Below are 17,769 nucleotides of genomic sequence, written 5' to 3' on the forward strand. Positions count from 1 at the left end.
CGGCTTGCGTTCTTTCGTATACGTTGAGAACCCCAACTTGTGTATAGCGTATATAAGTGTTTGTGCGTGTGACTGTATGGGCTGCTTATGTGTTTGTCACCGCGTATGCCTAATCTTCACGCAGCTCCTGGACCAGCAAGTCAGGCGATTGGCCAGGCTGACATATTCAGCGTATTAAAAAAGCTTGTATTTTGTGTACCTGTGCGCTTCTTTTTGTACACCGGTGCTTTGCGTCCCCAAACTATTGGTACTCAAAACCGACATCTCCCTCACAAATGCAGGAATGCAGCAACTGAAAGAAATGGGACGATTGTCGGGCGTCCGCCAAGGACTTGCGACGCCAGGCATGCATAGCCCAAGATACCACATTGTAGCGACGGGTAGTATCTGTAGCGGTGGAAACGAAAAAGGTGGCCGGGGGGTTCCGAGCTCTGTCTGTGGTTACGTGAAAGATTATTTTACAGACTGCTGCATGATGAAGTGTCACCGGAGAAGCTTCGGCGATTTCTTCCACCATGGCAGTGTGAAGCGGCGGTGCCTATAGGGTGTCTCGATGTCAGCAGAAGCGTGGTATCGAGGCACCCTAGCGGTGCCAGGCCGGTGGGGTATCTTGAGTGAAGGGGACCATGCAATAAGAGATGCCTCCTTGCGCTACTCGACGGGTATGTTGAGCACGCTAATGGTTGAAAGGGAAGAAAAGCGAGCGCTCTGCCGGATCCTCTTGCGCCGCATGCACTCTACGCGCATGAATTTAAACACGTTACCTCGTCACGAATAAAAAAATTGATGACCTTGTACATCGCGGTGTATGCATGTTGATCGCGCATTTGACACTGCCAAGGGCGAACATATCAAACGGACTGCCTCCAGGGTTCATAACTAGTGGGAAACGAGCCGACCAGCATGCCGGCCCCTTGAGGGTCCCACTTGAGAGGTGTCTAGAAAGAATACCACATACCTGTAACCTATGTGAAGCGATTTTCTATGGTATCAGCTCGACGACACTTGCAACAGCTGGTTATCCATGGAAGAGGCAGCCCATTTCCTCCAACCAAACTTTTACATGGCGAATGTACATTCAAGAAAAACACTCTAACGCCAGGAGGAACTCCTTCGTTAAACGTCACCACAGGCTTCTAAGTGCAAGCAGTGAGAAAAAGTGAAGAGTCTAGCATAAAGAAGCAAATGTCCCTTGCAGGAAGCACGTAACAACACTTAAAATTCATCGAGCGAAATGCTTCGAGTCAACATCACCGGACAGTACGACAACTTTGGTATGTAAATGCCACCGGACCTCTGCACGACACCACTTTAACATTCACGGCGCCGTCATTTCGTGTGCTTCTCAAGTCCCCTTCATTCACGAGTGAATTTATGTGTTTTCCCTCCCCAAAATATGCCGCGTGGCAAGTCAGGCATATGAAAAAACTCGGGCCGAAATCATTTGACGATGAATATTGTCGTTAATGCGATTAGCATTTAGGCAATGTAGCGACACACCGAAATGCCACCTCCGAAAGGTGTCCTTGTTGTACCTTAATCAAATTGCGCAATTCACTCTGGAACACCGGCCATGAATCGAGCGGTGAAGAGACGGTCATTACATACATATTCAAATAATGTGTAGTAAGAGGCGTCTTTGCGGCCGGACAGAGTCTTCTTCCTCTTCAAGCTCCCGCTGTAGCTTGTAGCAGTGGCCAGTTTGGCCCATGTGCACTTAGCACAGCTGAGCAGAATCTCGTGTAGATAACTTCTGGGGCACAACAGATATGAATGGGATGATATACAATGCTAATAGCATTAACAGTCATCTTCCTCTTAAAGACCCGCCGGGGTTGCTTAGTGGCTATGGTGTCGGGCTGCTAAGCAAGATGTCGCGGGATCGGACCCTGGCCACGAATGCCGCATTTCGATCGGGGCGAAATGCCAGACTACCCGTGTACATAGATTTAGGTGCTCGTTAGAGAACTCCAGGTGGTCCAAATTTTCGGAGTCCCCCTCTACATCATGCCTCATAATCATACCATGGTTTTGCCACTTGCAACTCCAATTTTTTTCCCCACTTCAAGCTCCCACTGCTGGAGTCAAAGAGGCTCATTGAATCCAGTGACCCCGGTTCATCCGATGTTCGAACCCGAATGATGATGGTAATGAAAGCGTTTTTTATTGGCCTGAAATTTGGTGGTTGGTCGCCTTATTCCGGGTGTCAGTTATATCTTGCAGCCACACTCTCCCTTTCGGTCAGCGACTGGTTCCCTCAGCACAGCAGCGTGGTGCTCTGCTCGTTAGGCTATGGAATACCCAGCAGCTCTATTTCGTCACAACGAAATAGACATGCGACGCCCTCACGGCCCTGTATTCAGCGATAAACGCCGTCAGAGCCATCAGTAGCAAGTAACAAACATGAACCAAGCCCGCAAAACGTGTTATTCTCAGGCGTAAGCTTTATGGCTTAACTTCGTTCCTCAGTCCAAGATGTGCTGATGTCTTATAGATACGTTCAGTTATCCTCGCCTATCAAAAGGGCATATAGGTCACAATTTGCTGGAAGTAAATGTGTCATCTGTTAGTCTAGCCTTCACCAACCGCAATTCCTTAGACCCAGAGTAAGTGTGTTTATTGACTTCAGAAACCACGTACAATGACACGCATGTACAAGCCTGCAAGAAAGGCTGTGGTCAAGAGATTTTCTTACGTTTAAAGAGAAAAAAAAGGTTACATGCAAAACTAGAAAGCACAAAACACCGCCAAGATTATTTCATCGTTCATGGGCTTGGTTCTTCCCCAGTCACGTGTTCCGTCAGTGCTTGCTAAAATGTGCTCTCGATGGTTGCCCCAAAACAGCCGGAGTCCAGATGCCCGCCAAAGTGCGACTCGCCTGCGCACTCGGGCCACTAGCGGACATGCAACGGCAGCAATCCGGCTGGTCCTTGAATCTCGGCCGCTCTTCACGTGTCGCATGTGATGAAGGTGATGATGAACGAGTCGTTGACCACGTACCCGTTCTCCGGGTTCTCGATGTCATCCAGGGTCATGATGGCTGTGTAGCCGATGCCTTCGTTCTCGCCGTCCTTGGGCCGCTGGAAGCAGTGCTCCAATTCCTTCCCCAGATCTTCTGGCACAATCTCGGCAATCTTGTGGTACGTGTTGCTCTTCTGATCGACAATCACGAACGTGCTGCGCCTTCTGTAGGGCCACTGCAGCGTAGGGTCGTAGGGTCCCTTGGTGATGTAGACGTAGACGCTGAGGCAAATGTTGCCTTTTTCGTCCTTCTCGGCAAAATGTCCCCCCAGGTACATCTTGTAGCCCTGGATGCCCACGTAGAAGTCGTCGCTAAAGAAGGACTTGGCCTTGCCCTCGAACACCTGTTCCTTGAGCTTGGAAAAGTTGTTCACCTGCCAGGCGAACTTGCTCGAGCGGAAGCGGTCCTCGATGCTGTCTATCCGGCCCTTCAGGTAGCTCTGTATCTTCTCGATCTTGGTGACGATCCGCTTGTTCGCAACGGCCGAGTCTTCGCGCATCTTCTTCATCTCGTTCTTGACCGTATCCTGAACAGCCCTCACTGTGCTCCGGATGGCCTCGAACTCGGCGAAGTTCTCCTTCAGCCATTTCACCTCGCGACACACGTCGTCCAGCTTCTCGCGCACTTCGCTGATCTGGCAGGCCTCGGCGCCCGTGTAGACGAGCGTGCCGTCGTCAGCGCGGGCGGCGAAGCCCGCCACCCCGGATCCTTCGCCGGCTTCCTGCTGCGGCGGGCCGGCTTGCTGCTGCAGCTGCAAGGTGCGCGAGCATTCCAGCTTCAGGTGCGCCGCGACATCCTGGTGCTTCATCTCCTTCATACAGATGCCGCACTGGACGCCCTGGTGACCGCAAGCGCTCAGGTGTTCCTTCAGGCCGTTCAGAGGACCCACGTGGTCGCAACCATTGGCTTTGTTTGGGCAGGCGACGCGGAACCCTTTCAAAATGTCGGCGGATGTCGTGTCGTGGTACACCTGGTCCTGCATGCTCCGCTCGTTGTCCACTGGGCAGACGAACGTGTCGTCCGCCTCGCGCAGCTTGCCGAAGCACTTCGGGCAGAAGAAGTGAGAGCACTTGGTCAGGTACAGCTCCGAAGGCACCGCGCCGCACAGCGAGCAGATACGGTAGATAGGCACCTCCTGCTGGAACTCGATACTTGTGTACTCTCCCACAAAGGGAAAGCCCGTCAAGTAGCGGCACGCGGTCATGTCGGCGCGTGGTGTTCCCCCCGCCTCCTTCGGGTTTGCTCGGAACGTCGGTAGCTGCGCCGGCTCGGCGGAAGGAACGACGACGGCGGCCTTGCTGCTACCGATGGCCAAGGAACGCGGCACGCTCGAACTCCGCGAGCAGGGCGCGCTCTCGGGAGTCCTCTTCCTTTTCGTATTCGATCTCGAGAAGCGCTCGGTGACTGCTCCAGTTATTTATTGGGCTCTATTCCAATCGGCCCGCTGACACTTGTTCGAATAAATATTTGAAGAATACGATAAAGAATTCACGGACGCATCTGTACACACCGAAGGCCAAAGCGCTTCTATAGCTTTCTTCCGCCCTTCGACTGACTTGCGACGGGTGGTTCGCATACCGCATTCAGCCTCATCAACAACTGCGGAGCTGGCGGCGATTGTTGTTGCTCTGAAGCACTGCCATTAGCAGACTACAGAGAAGTGACGCTGGTCGCCCAATTGTGCGTAGCATGATTAAGTCTGCCAGCAGAATTACATCTGGTGGACTATCCCATCGTTGGCCAGTGGATATCTTGGCACCCGTAGGCATTGCTGGAAACGAAGAGGCCGATTGACTCGCTTCCACTTGTGCTCACAACGAGTGTGACTGTCCGGAAGTTTTGTGTAGGCCAGGCGACGTTAGGTGTGTTGATTCGTCGACAACTTCTCAATGAACCCAGACCAGGGTGTTACAAGAAGATCCATCCCTCCCCGTGTTCGTGGTTGAGGCTTCTCCCGTTGTACTACAGCTCTACTGCTCAAGTTGAGGGTTGGCTCTGTCCTGGTAGCAAAGACGCGTGCAGACAGTCCGTCGTGTGCTTCTTGTGGTATATGCGAGATACATGGGCACCTTGTTTAGAATGTCCTGCTTTCCTTGCGCAGCGTACGTCGCTACTAAGGGAGTATAGTCTACTTGGCCTGCGGTGGTGTGACCCTTGATAATTGCATGTATCCGAGTGGTTGTGCTCCTCGAGGCGACCAGGATCACCACGCCCTGCTTACTTTTCTATAAAAAACTGGCCTCCATGGCCTTCCGTTGATGAGAGGCTTTGTGAGGAACGACTTTATTTAAAATTTCGTTTCTGTATTTAATTTTTACATTCCTTCTACATTCCTACCTGCATCTCTTCCTGCCTGTTTTTTTTTTTCTCTTCTGTTTCTACTTGCGCGCTCAATTTCTTCTTGTTTAGTCTTTGTGGCATGTCATCTTGCTTTTTCTTTCTTCTTCACTTCCCTTCTTCTTATCTTCAGCTTCGTTTTCTATTCCTTCCTTCCTAAAAGGTAGGCAGGCTTTGTGCCCCTCTCGGGGCTGTTGCCAGCCTGCTGCTTTCCTATTTTCCTCTCTGTGCATTGTATGTGTGCTTTTATATCAAATAATAATAATAATAATAATAATAATAATAATAATAATAATAATAATAATAATAATAATAATAATACGTCCGTATCCAGCATAAGACGTGCGCAAACTCACATCTCCATATCCTCCTAGATGTAGTTATCTAGGAGGCTATGACACCGCCTACTCAGAACATCATTGAGTTTTCCCGTTCATTCAGTACGTTTTTGCTTGTCTGGAAATGCAAGCTTAATTAAAGGAGTTCAATTAACTAGGGAGACAGAACCAGTGACAGGCGTTGCCAGAGCTTACATATTTGCAAATATAGGGTGTGTGCATCATATATGATATGCATGCAGTGGCGTAGCATTGGTGCTCTTTTATCCAAGCATAATGCATGGATCGAAGAGCACCAATGGCAGCTCTAAGCTGGCATTGGGAATTCAAAGCTTCGTTATGTCATCATAGTTTCGTGCATGACGTGTTCTGCTACTTCTGGCGCATGGAGAGTGCAAAAATTGCTCACGTATTTGTTTCGAAGTCGCAACCTCTTAAATCGCTTACTCGCATCAGCAGCCATAAAGGAAGGGCAAGCGCTATAACAATGTAGCGCTCTCAAAAAGGAGTTGTCGAAACCGAAACTGTGTTTGGGCGGCTATTATATTATTAAATCGGTCCGACAAAGTAAATACAAAAGTGAGCAGCATCATTTTGATGTTTTAGAAATGAACTACAGTCATCTGTACTAAATGAGGCGAGTTTGACATTTTTAATTGCTCGCGATTAATAAGCAGCCATTCCAATCCCAGACAAGCCGACGAGCTTTTTATGCCCGTCTGCACGCAATGGCTGGGTTGGGATTGCCGAAATTTAGTAGAAATGCAAACACCGTCCCGAGTCCGGGTGATCTGAGTGACGTGGAACGACTTGAAGACTTCCCAGAAGCTGACTTCAGAGGCATGACGCTTTCTCTTAGCCAGGAAACGACTGAGGCCGTTTCCCCGATACAACCGTCGGCGGATCAGCGCGGCGTCGGTGTATCGTGCCTGGGTTCCACTCGCTGCCGAGCAGGTGCGTGCACACATTCGGTGTTGCGTCCCAGTTTGTGTGGCCTTGGTTCGCAGAATGTGTTGCTAAGCTTACTCTTAGTATTTCGCAGCCATATCCGCATTTAACGTCCTATTACGCATCTGTGCATGAGTGACCGTATCTATTTGCGACTATGCATGCATGCGTGCCGTCAAGCACTGCCCCTTTTTTTCGTAAGCATAGCGTCTGTTAAGCTCTGAAGGCCGGCTAATAAATGATGCCGTTAGGAAGGCGTCTTCGGCAACTGGCTATTACAACGCGCTACCAACGGAACATCTGAATGTGCTGCTTGACTGGCAAAGCCCATCCATAGCAGGGCGCTTTCCACAAGCTTTGTGCGCCCGAAGTGCAGCGAGTAAATTGCCTCCACCACCGTCATTTTCCTCGTAGCGATTATTTCGGCTGTGCGGACCCTATGGGGTGCTACGATTCACTTTTGCTTGCCGCATTTTTTTCGCCGCCCCTATTACACCGCGTAGGAAGACGATGGTGTCTACTGAACATCCTGTGCTTTATCGTCGTGGATCAAGTGTCGAGCCAGCGTCAGACGTCGACTGTTTCGCGTTTTTATTTCACTTCGCCGCCTTCGTCGTCTGCATCGCTGTCGTCAGCAGACAGCACTTTCCGCAATGCGCGTCGTTAGCGTCTCCGCTTCCGTCGTTTGCCGGGCTCCTCTATAGAGAGAGAAGTGGTTCTTGAAGGGGTAAGGAAAGGTTGACGCTGTCGTTAGCGCTTCGAGCCAGCTCTCTCCCCGCGCAGGTGGCTTCAAGCAGCGGATTTTAGTTCGACGAAGACTCCCCGTCCCCCCGCAGACACACACACTTGTTCTCCGCTCGATCTGTGTCAGTCGCTATTGCTGCCTCCTCTGTTCTATCAGTGCCTCTGTTCTTGCCTCCCTAGATTTTCCTACCAAAATCACGACGGTTAACTCTGGCACTGTGATCGTTCGGGCGCCATGGAAATGATGGTTAACACACGAATTTGTCTGATCTTCGTGCCCGTGGCTTTCGAATTTCTCGCGACATCATAAAGCATTTATTGATATTTCTTCTTCACAGTTTGCAAGCACAGCATTTTTTCACAGTTCTCTAAAGAGATCAAGGCAACTAGTGTTGGTGCACACACATTATTGTTGCATATTGTTGCATGAATAGCGAAACATGTTGTTGAAAATGATCATTTTGCAAAGTCACAATGCTGTGTAAATCCGGAAGGGGAGTGTTTAGGCAAATGTTTGTACTGTTTATCAATTCCTAAACCACCACACTTGCAGGCCCTGTAGCACCAATGTTTCCTCTACTCATTTCTGTAGGAAACACTTTGCTTATCTCAAGGCCTACGTCACATTGTTTCCTTAAGACAGCATCTCTTAGCATACATTTGGTAGATGGCTGGAGCCTTCCAACAGCATGAGCGAATGTCTGCATTTTGATAAACAAATTTCTCTTAGTCGTTTAAAGGACCCCCTTTATATATCTACCCAGTACATGTGGGTTTGTTTCTTCTCAAGGGATTTCAGTAAGTCATTTGTTTGCAGATTGGCAGCTGGAGTTGCCTCACACTCATTCCACTCTGAAAGCAGCTGAAAACGTCCGGACAAATAAGAAAAGCTCTATCGCTCGTCAGTGTATAGTCCATGGCTTGGTTGTGTTGGTTAGGTTTCACATTTTATAGGATCTAACCAACTGGACCAAGCGAACACTTGTCTGAACATGCTCCTGTTCCTCTCCTTTGCACCTTTTCATAACTGTGTCCCAGAGCAGCATAGAGGTGACATTACATTTTGAAACCTGAATTATGTAGTTCTTGCGTGCCAAAACCAAGCTATCATTATGAGGGACGCCGTAGTGGGGGACTGCAAGTGAAATTTGACTACCTGGAGTTCTTCAGCGTGCACCCACTGTTACATATGTTACATATTGAACCTGCCCATGGGTGCTTTTGCATTTCGCCCCCAACAAAACGCAGGCCCCATGGCCTTGAATTGATCTCGCACTTGTACTTAGTATGTTACTCATTGAACCTGCAGCTTCTCTCCGCATTCCAGTGTGTAACATGGATTTCATCACACACGATTCCACCCAACAGGAATGCAAAGTTACCAAGGAAGCTTTGCAGTTGAATAAAAACCTTCATCTTGATCTGTGGAATCGAACCCTGTGGAATCCAACCTTTTCGGGACAGTCAGTCTACGATCTTAACTAACCAAAAGGCTAGCTCACTGCAGTATGAGGCTGCGTTAATCGACAACTAGAAGTGCAGGGACACCGAATGAGACAGATCCATTTGGCAGAAGTCCTGCCATCTTATTTGTGCGTAACTGCTTTGGAGGAAAGCTTCATAGTCACCTTCATGTTTGATACTGGAATGTGTCAAGCGTATGATCATGGTGCAGAAATATGCTGAAGGGAGTAGGCGCATGACACTCCCACACACATAACTGCCACACTAGGTACATCTAGCCTTAAAGATGTTTATAAGTGTGCTAGAGCTAGCTTTGCTAGTGTACACGAACACAGAATTACTCGCGTATCTTGAAACGGTAAAGTGCCTTTGTGTTTAAATTTCATTGTTAAGCTTAGGTGGCTCCCGCATCGCACCTCACTAGTAATGACTCCCTCGGAGCAATAGAAATGAACTGGATGTAAAATCAGAAAGCAGAAAAAAATACATGCAATATTTACTCTGTGTTGCACCATTGCTTGTTTATGCTGTCATTATGTTCTTATTATCCTTATTACACACTGTCCACTTTCATAATAGCAGTGTGTGACGAAGTGCTGAATGCACAACAGGTTCTGCATAATCTGTGAGGCTGTGGTGTTGTGCTGTGGCAACAGTGCACTGCCCCATAATCTCAGAGGCAATGCTTTCAGCATGCTTCGACATTGCTGAAAAGGAGAATGCATTTTGCATGAGCTTAAGTTCAAAATAAATGGCTGAGTTTATTCTACTGAAATTAGGCGTCAAAAATGGGTGCAGTCCAGAACCAACCCGGAAGCAACCGTTGGTATGAGCTTATAATGGCAGTGATAGGGCACAGAGGGCCCATAAGCAACAAGGGACGTCATGGCGGCCACTTTTTGAATGCTGCCATTCACACATTCTCAGTCATGCACAAGTATGTAAACCTGCCTTTGTCTTATTACAAGAAGCCAGCAAGCACTGACACCAAGGACAACATAGTGGAAATTACTTGTGCTTAATAAATTAAATAAATAAACGATAAATTAATGGCAATGACACTGGATGAAAAAACAACTTGCCACAGGTGGGGAACGATCCCCACCTGGAGTGTGTTGCATTCACCCAAAAACATCAAGCTCTCGTGATGCCTGCGGCAAACAGGATGTTCCACATCTGCTGCCAAGGTTTGTGAGTGGTGGCACTAGCTAACACTCCCAGGCTTCTACTAGGAAACAAATACCCAAGAAAGTGGATAGGGAAACGGCACTGCAGTACCTCGATTGGTAGAGCATCGCACGCGAAATGCGAAGGTTGTGGAATTGTTCCCCACCTGTGGCAAGTTTTTTTTCCCTCCACTTTCATTTCCATGATTTATCGTTTCATTATTTCATTTATGAAGCACAAGTAATTTCCCTTGTGTTATCCTTGATGTCATTGTTTGTTGGCTTCTTATTATGCCACTAATAAAGACCGGGCCCCTCGGTTAACGCCCTTTCTTCTTGTTCATTTCTTTGTCTTATGTCTTACACATTTTTTTTTATTTACCACAATACCCACAGCGCCCGTAGGCATTACAGTGGGGGGAGAAGGAAACAAAGAACCAATAAATAAAGCAGGCAGAACAACACATATACCCGGAACGCTTTCATACTCGCACGTACACACAAAAACAGTATCTTACTTCAGTGGGTGTATAGAGTTTGAAAATACATCATTTGGGAGAATCGTTGCGACATCGGATGGTAGCTTGTTCCATTGGCTTATGGTTCTGGTGAAAAATGACATTTTAAACGCTTCAGTTTTGCAGGCTATTTCTTTAACCTTATTTTCATGGTCCAGCCATTGAGAAACGTAATCAGGCTTGGAAAGATATAGACATAAGACACACTTTACCCATTTTGACATGGCCATGTTCTTAATCATTGTACCAGCAACATATCCCGTTGGGTGGCCATGAGAGAAAGACATGCCCTCTCAGCTGCGTCGGCCGTTTCATGGCCCTTGGGTGCAATGATGTATTATTAGACGAGCAAAAGTACATTGCAAGTAACCAAATCTTGTGCTTCGTTGCTGAACCCTCTAAGGACTAAGAAAATGAAAAATAAGTATGCTTGCCAAGAAGATGAAATTTCTTTCAAGAGCAAATGATTTTGATGATCATATGAACAGTACCATGCAAAAAGTTTCTGCAAAAAAGATGAACTTCACTTGGAAAAAAATTTTTTTTTTCACTCTAACAAAGGTGAGCTTCACTTCGCACAAGTTAGTGTATGCTCCCAACATCAGGTGCTAATGGTTCTGTTGATCATATAAAGCAAGAGTCTGTGCTAAAAATTTACCAAAAAAGTTAACTTTACTAAGAAACAAAAATTTTTACACTATAATGAAGGTGGACTTTACTGTACACAAATGAGTCTGTGCTCCCAACTTCACTCTTCAACAGTTCCTTGTACCATCTGATTTTAATTACAATAAGCAAGAAGTAAAGCACACCATCCCGAAGAAGTGAGGGGCAATACATGTGTCTGTATCGTTTATAATGACACTGACACATACTTAAAAACACTAGTGTGTTTCGTTTAGTGTGTTGGCATGAGGAGTGTCAAAGTGGGAAAAAGTGTATGTATGTGAAGTGTCAGAAGCTGATCATGTGATAAACGTGTTTGTGCGTGTGTATGTTTATATATCTATATATGTTACACACACATATGAACGAGTGCAAGGGACACAGAGGTGCATGATATTTGTTAATCACGACCATATAAAGCCAAGGATATAGGTTTATACATGAATAAATAGTGCAACTGATGATGGTCGGTTCCGGACCACTGTCAGCTGCACTTGGCTTCTCGAAGAGGCAGGATGTGTGTCGCGTGAGCTCACAAACAACGCTTTACAATTTGGGGAACATGGTTCAAACCATGTATCCAGGACCGCAACAAGGTGCGACATAATGCCTAACACATTTCTCTCTCATTTACCACTTAATTGCCCCTTCATAATTTTTTCTTCTTCTTTTTACTTGCATTTGCAGTGCACAGTACAATTAAAATGTGGAAGATAATGTGGAAGCTAATGTAGGAGATTAGTAGCGATACTTGCATCACTCATGTTGTTCTGCTCTGCTTTTGTCATAATGCTTCAGACAGCATAAACATCTAATTTTCTGCATATCCTTGCTGCATAGCTACTGCATTCATTCTATTGGAAAGAGGGCATAGGTTTTCTAGAGACAAGTTCCAAATAGTATCATGGAAACATTGTTTGAGTTATGCTTTGCTAAGCTTTGGAAGAATAGCAGTATGTGTAGATCCAGCAGTTCGCATTTGTTAAAAATATCTTTTCTGGGCCTTAAAAAGCTTTGCTTCTATACTGCAGGCATCAGGCAGTAACACAAGAAAACACTGAGCAAATATAAAATGCCCACCTGCTATTCTTTGTTTTGATCCGTAATGTGAACGCAAGCATATTAGCTGGAATGCAGGCGTGAAAGTTCCAAGACAGGCATGTTGTCCGTTGGCTTCATGTGGTCATACAAAAATTGCTTGCTGTTCCTGCCTCTGACATTTCCTACGCTACAGTGATGGAGATAAATTCATTTGCTATTTGTCAAATCACGCCCCTTGGTTCTCTTTGCTTTTAGCGCTCATGGCTTAGTGAGGGCATTGACTTTTGCAGGCTTGGTGGTGTGAGGTAGCGTACGAGAGTTTATTCGCCAGTTGCTTGCAGCTAAGGTTGCTTAGTAGGTAACACCTGGGCTTGAATGGTTGTCCCCCATCCACCACCTTGGCTATGAGCGGCACTGGCTAATGTTTCCAGGGTGAGATTTTGTGGGTGTACACAAAATACTCAAGAAAGTGGATGAGAGGATGGCTCAGTGGTAGAGGACTGCATGCATAATGTGGGAGACGTGAGTTTGGCTCCCACCTGGCATCGAGTTGTCTTTTCGTGAACGTTGATTTTTCCTTTTTCACGTTGTTTCACTAATTACAATAGTACTAAAAGTTGGGCGAGTTGGTAGTTATTCCTTGTTAAACTGTGGCTTGCAGAAAAGATGAAGCACATGGGCAAGGCAGTGCCTGTTTGTTAACTTACCTGAGTCCCCTGTCTTTTGTGGATGCTGCAGTTTAACAATGAAGGTCAATTACAACCACACCTAATTACCTGTATGTGTTTCTTGGTTTCATTGTCCTTGGCTTCACTGTGGTTGTGGCTTACAAAAATCAAGTGCCTCTGTTCTTTAGTAGGAACATGGGAAATGAGCATTGGAAGTCAGTGCCTGTGTGTTTCACTACCCTGCGTACACATATCGTCCTTGTCCTGTTGGACTGTTTCTGTAATTGCTGTCTGAAATTCTCTTCAACTCTATGATCAGATGCAGGTAGCTTGGATGGGAATTCCGGGAGCACTACCGAAAATGCGTCCACTGCATCGACGTCAAGCATTGTGCGGCAGTTCTCTCGGGAGCTGTCAGAGGAGGAGACAAAGGAGTACTTCTCAGTACGGGTGAGTGGAGTCGCGTCACTAGTTAGCTATATCAGTTGTCAGCGTCAATTATGTCGAGGGACGTGGTCACGTCCAAGTCTGTCAAGAGGAAATGCTTGGGAGAGTCTGGTTGAAAGCGCAGATAAATGCACAGCTGGCAACAGCTGTAGTTGACAAGAGCTTGTCACTAGGCTCGGTATCATTTGTGTAAAATGTCATGCTGAAATAAAATGCAGACACAAGAAAACAAACTATTAGGTGCATTTCTGTTTCCACACTTACTAGTGGGTTTGAGAGATTCCTAATTTGAAGCAAAGCAGGTTGGGTAACTAGATGCTTTGGAGAATGTCAATTTCAAACATAAATGAAAATTCACTGAAACAGCCATTGGGGTTAGCACACCGAAATTTGGAGCGCATGTCAACCAAGGGCACTTGAGGGGCAAAGATAAATGCGTGTGGTAGAGTAATGAGGCGCATTGTGTGAAATTACCGGCTTTATAAGGTTTATGGGGTGCTGTGCAGATTCAGCACACCATTTCATAAGAGTTTGGCATATCACAATGAAACTTGGTAGAAATGAGTCCATGTCTTTGGGAGGAGCATTTTGAAGAAACTCAATGTTATAGGTGCTTTGGGGGCACTGTAGAAATATTTCAAAGTATTGGTACTTGTGCTTTTGTGAGTTGTAGTTGGTGGGACTAGAATTTCTTCTGTTTGCAAACCACTAGGCATACTATTAAAATGAAATTTTGTAGGGATAAAATACACTTCTGGTGGAATGGGCTTGAGAAATTTCAAAGATTTGGGTAGGTTGATGTGCCATGTAAAATCTTTAAGTAACCATTGTAGCACTTTAAGCACTCCTTGAAGGAGTAAACTAAGTTTATGAATTGATGCTGCATGTTGACAGCTCCTCATTTTTGCAACTTAAAACTTTGAATAGATATGCAGGAGACCCATTGCAGTTAGAATCAACCTCTGAAAGCATGTCTTTATGTTGAGAAGTGTTGCTGTACGAAATGCCACCAGGACTATCACAGCTATGGCTAAATGGGACATGCAGAGCTTATGAGGAGAGTGTGTGAGGATTTCAAAAAATGTTTGCAATGACCAGATGTGCACGCATCATTGACAGGAAACCATTCCAAAGCTATAAGTAGCATGGCAGACCTGATATCCTCCTTGTCTCAGAGGGTTTGGTTTTATTGGAATTCGTGTTGGCACTTGTGCAGTTACACAAGATTGCTGGGTTTTCTGCATGGTTGTGGAGGGCTAAAAGACACATACTGATCTGTAATGAAATCACACATCATGCTTGCAAGCAATAAAATGTAAGCAGTGTTTGTTTCTACCTCCATGCATTTCATTTCAGCTTGTTGGCACCTCCACCACTTCGATCAAATTCTGTTGGGCGCTGTTTTCGTTCAGCACAAAGGAACACAATTTATTTATCAGCTCATTTATTTTAAGAGCTTAATGTAAGGTAGGTAAGGTTCTGCTCTGTTTATGCTCTCCTTATGTCTCGTTTACTGAGCGCAGGTTTGTCCTCTAAAGAACCATCATTTTCACCTGCCTTCCTGTTCGTCCTTCTGTGCCCATCATCATACTTCCATGGCAATACGTGCTATGTTCGATCCGCATGTGATTTACGGCACCAGTGCCAGAAACGCTCAGGCTTTACTGGTGCATTGCATGTGCTTGGGGACCACCTTGGTACTGCACACCTTGCAAGTACCAAGGTGTGCAGGCTGTATTCTCTGCTTGACCAAATTTCTTAATGGCCGGGTGCATGCACTCACTTTTTCAGCTAAACGCTAGCTTGTCGCACTTTCAGTATATTTCTAAAACACTTCCATGGCAGTGCGCCATGAACAACATTGCTTTCTTGGTCTAACAGTGCAATTGGAAACCTTAACAAATCCAACAGGAGGTGGGGAACATATCGCTATAGTAGTGCCCAGAGTTAATTTGGATGTGCCTGAGACTCTTCTTGTTATGTTCAAAGATTATTATCATTGTGTTGAAACATGAGTTAGGAAGCACTTCTCTGTCCTCCATGAGTGCCTATTCACCCCGGCTAGCATTGCCTGCATGAAGCCATGCACTTGCTTTGTGGCAGCACTTGCCTGCATCGTGCTGCAGTTGAGGGCTGCGGTGCAGTGCACGGTAAACTGGTGCATGCTGCGCATAGAACCACACGCATTGTGCAGCTCTTTTAGCTGCAGCCTCTGCTACAACTAACCTGCCTATCATGTTGCTGTAATATTTTTTTTTCTTCTGGTATGTTGGACAATTGTTGAGGGTTGTAAAATTCTTGCTTCCCTCTGGAATTCATGCAGGAAGGTGCCGTGGAGAAAGCGGCAGAGCAGTGCAGTCCGGTCCTTATGAAACACCTCGACGGTGAACTCAGGGGTGTCTGGCTGCTGACAGAGTGAGTTGCAACATTTACTGACATGCTGATTGGTTCGTGATTGCACAGAAAAACAGTATTACCAGATGGCACTAAGCAAGCAGCACACAGATACAGTGTTCTGTCTCTGCATGCTTGATTCTTTTACTGTAACCGAGTAATGCAGTTGCGTTGCCTTTATCGTTGAAAATGGCTTTAGTATGTTCGCTTTGGCATAGGTTACTAGTGGGTCATAGCAGTTATTCCCTCTGTGCGGCTGTGCAGGGCTTTCGGCAGTACGCAAGTGGCATCTTTGCTAGAAATGAATGGAGAAGAAAAATTCTTGTTGCTTCTGATCTGGCACATCGTGGTGCCATCTCTCTACAATTTGAGGGAATACCCTGTGGGTCGCCATCTAAGTCTCGTGAAACTCTCTGGTAGGTCACTACGCACCACAGCAATGTGACCAGTGACCCACCAGTGACCCAGTGGTTCATCATGTGCAGGAATCGAGGTTTGAAAAGGGGCTGCTGCAATGAACATGTTTACGTGAGAGGCTTTCCCATAGATTCTTTCAATGGGGCTTAATTCAAACAAAGAAGCAGGAATGTGAAGCTTATAGTACTTCTGGCTTTAGAAGCTTTAGACATGCGTTGCTCTTTGAAGCAGTGTATCACTTAGACACTTTCCAGTATCTGCAATGAGAGCAGTGATGTTTCCCACTTAATGAAATAACACTAATCGTAAAGATAAAGTCAAGTATGAAGTAATACATTAGTGTTCTTAGAGGGCTGATGCATTGCTTTTACGAGGAACACAGTTTCCACAACCTGGAAAATGGCGTAAATGTCGAACAGGTTTCTTGTGGCCAATGTGAAAATGTGTAATTGCTCCTTTATGAATTGATGTAGATGGTAGTCAGCTGTAAGTAATAAAAGCATTGTTTGTGTTGCATTTTAGAAAGGAAGCAAATGTGTTTGGGCCAGTTCTATGTGATTTTTCTGCATCAGGCGTAACAGATGATACTACACCCTTACAATACTAGTACATCGTTGGTGCCTTGATAATTGATCACAATGATCCTTAATAGCATTTTCTTTGAATTGAGGTGCTGACAAATAGTCACTTAGCACCGAGCTAACTAGGTTTTAAGTCTATATTGGAATCTATCATTCTGCCCATCTCTACTTTGTCCTTTAATGTTGCCTATGCCTATGATGATTCCATTCCGATCTCTTCCCAGCTTTTTTTATACCGAAACTACAATTGTCTCTTGCTGACCTTCCTTTCTACTAGAGTGTGGCACCCTCCCTGGGGGACCTCCGATTCTCAATGGGTATGTAGTAGTGTCCGGCAGATCACAATCTCCGAAGCTGTTAAGACAGCCATCTAAGATATCCCGGTCACCACAGGTTATAAGAATTTCTAAAGTAACTGTGTGTCCCTTTCATCCACAATTTGCTCTGCAACTCTTGCCTACTCTCGGCATGAAATTAATATTGCAAGGTCTCTCGTAGTGCCATCGACCAGTCTAGATTGATATTGTGTTTATCTTTCATATCCTTTAAGGTAGATTCACACTATTAACCAAATTTCGGGGAGAAGTGTGACATGGCTCAGTGCTGCCAATTGTCACCACACGCAAAGATGCCACAGAGAAGTTGATAGTGGCAGGAGTTAGTCATCTCAGCCTCATCAAGCTTGTCTGCAGGCTTAATAAGTGACCCAACCCTTGGTATGAGTCCAGATACAGCTCAGATGTTTAGTCATGTACTGCAGTATGGTTGGGCCCAGCAATGAGTGTTCATTTTGGAGCCATACAAGCAAAATGTATTGATCGAGCAGTATGTGCAAGTTGCATGTTTATATACAAATGGGACACTGCAAAGTGATGTGTGGATTAAAGCACACTGGAAGTGGTTGAAAAAGACACTAAAGAGAGATGTTAAATCAGTGTGGAGTGTAGCCAGTGACATGTAAAGAATGCAGCGACAAATGCCCCCTGAACATCTATACATGCGCTGGCAAACTACTCTT

General features: G+C 45.9%; 2 protein-coding genes across 3 annotated transcripts in view; one reads left to right on the forward strand and one right to left on the reverse strand.

Moving 5' to 3' along the window:
- Positions 1-2,595: 2,595 nt before the first annotated feature.
- LOC135913113 (TNF receptor-associated factor 5-like) lies at positions 2,596-4,381 on the reverse strand. The gene has a single exon (XM_065445787.2). It carries the CDS (start codon positions 4,224-4,226, stop codon positions 2,949-2,951), a length of 1,278 nt encoding a protein of 425 aa, XP_065301859.1. The 5' UTR covers positions 4,227-4,381; the 3' UTR covers positions 2,596-2,948.
- Positions 4,382-6,399: 2,018 nt separating this feature from the next.
- LOC135913112 (tumor protein p63-regulated gene 1-like protein) overlaps positions 6,400-17,769 on the forward strand; it is a 47,804-nt gene continuing 36,434 nt past the window's right edge. For both annotated transcript variants that reach the window (XM_065445785.2, XM_065445786.2), the window contains exons 1-3: positions 6,400-6,651; positions 13,232-13,362; positions 15,683-15,774. In XM_065445785.2, coding sequence (XP_065301857.1) covers positions 6,426-6,651; positions 13,232-13,362; positions 15,683-15,774 — 449 coding nt within the window. In that variant the 5' untranslated portion in view covers positions 6,400-6,425. The remainder of the gene's footprint in view (positions 6,652-13,231; positions 13,363-15,682; positions 15,775-17,769) is intronic.

This window comes from Dermacentor albipictus, chromosome 2 (genome assembly GCF_038994185.2).
Source record: "Dermacentor albipictus isolate Rhodes 1998 colony chromosome 2, USDA_Dalb.pri_finalv2, whole genome shotgun sequence".
NCBI classification, from domain to species: Eukaryota; Metazoa; Arthropoda; class Arachnida; order Ixodida; family Ixodidae; genus Dermacentor; species Dermacentor albipictus.

Excerpts from the sequence above, each read along its gene's own strand:
- LOC135913113 (XM_065445787.2), bottom strand. The coding sequence starts at position 4,226 with ATGACCGCGTGCCGCTACTTGACGGGCTTTCCCTTTGTGGGAGAGTAC.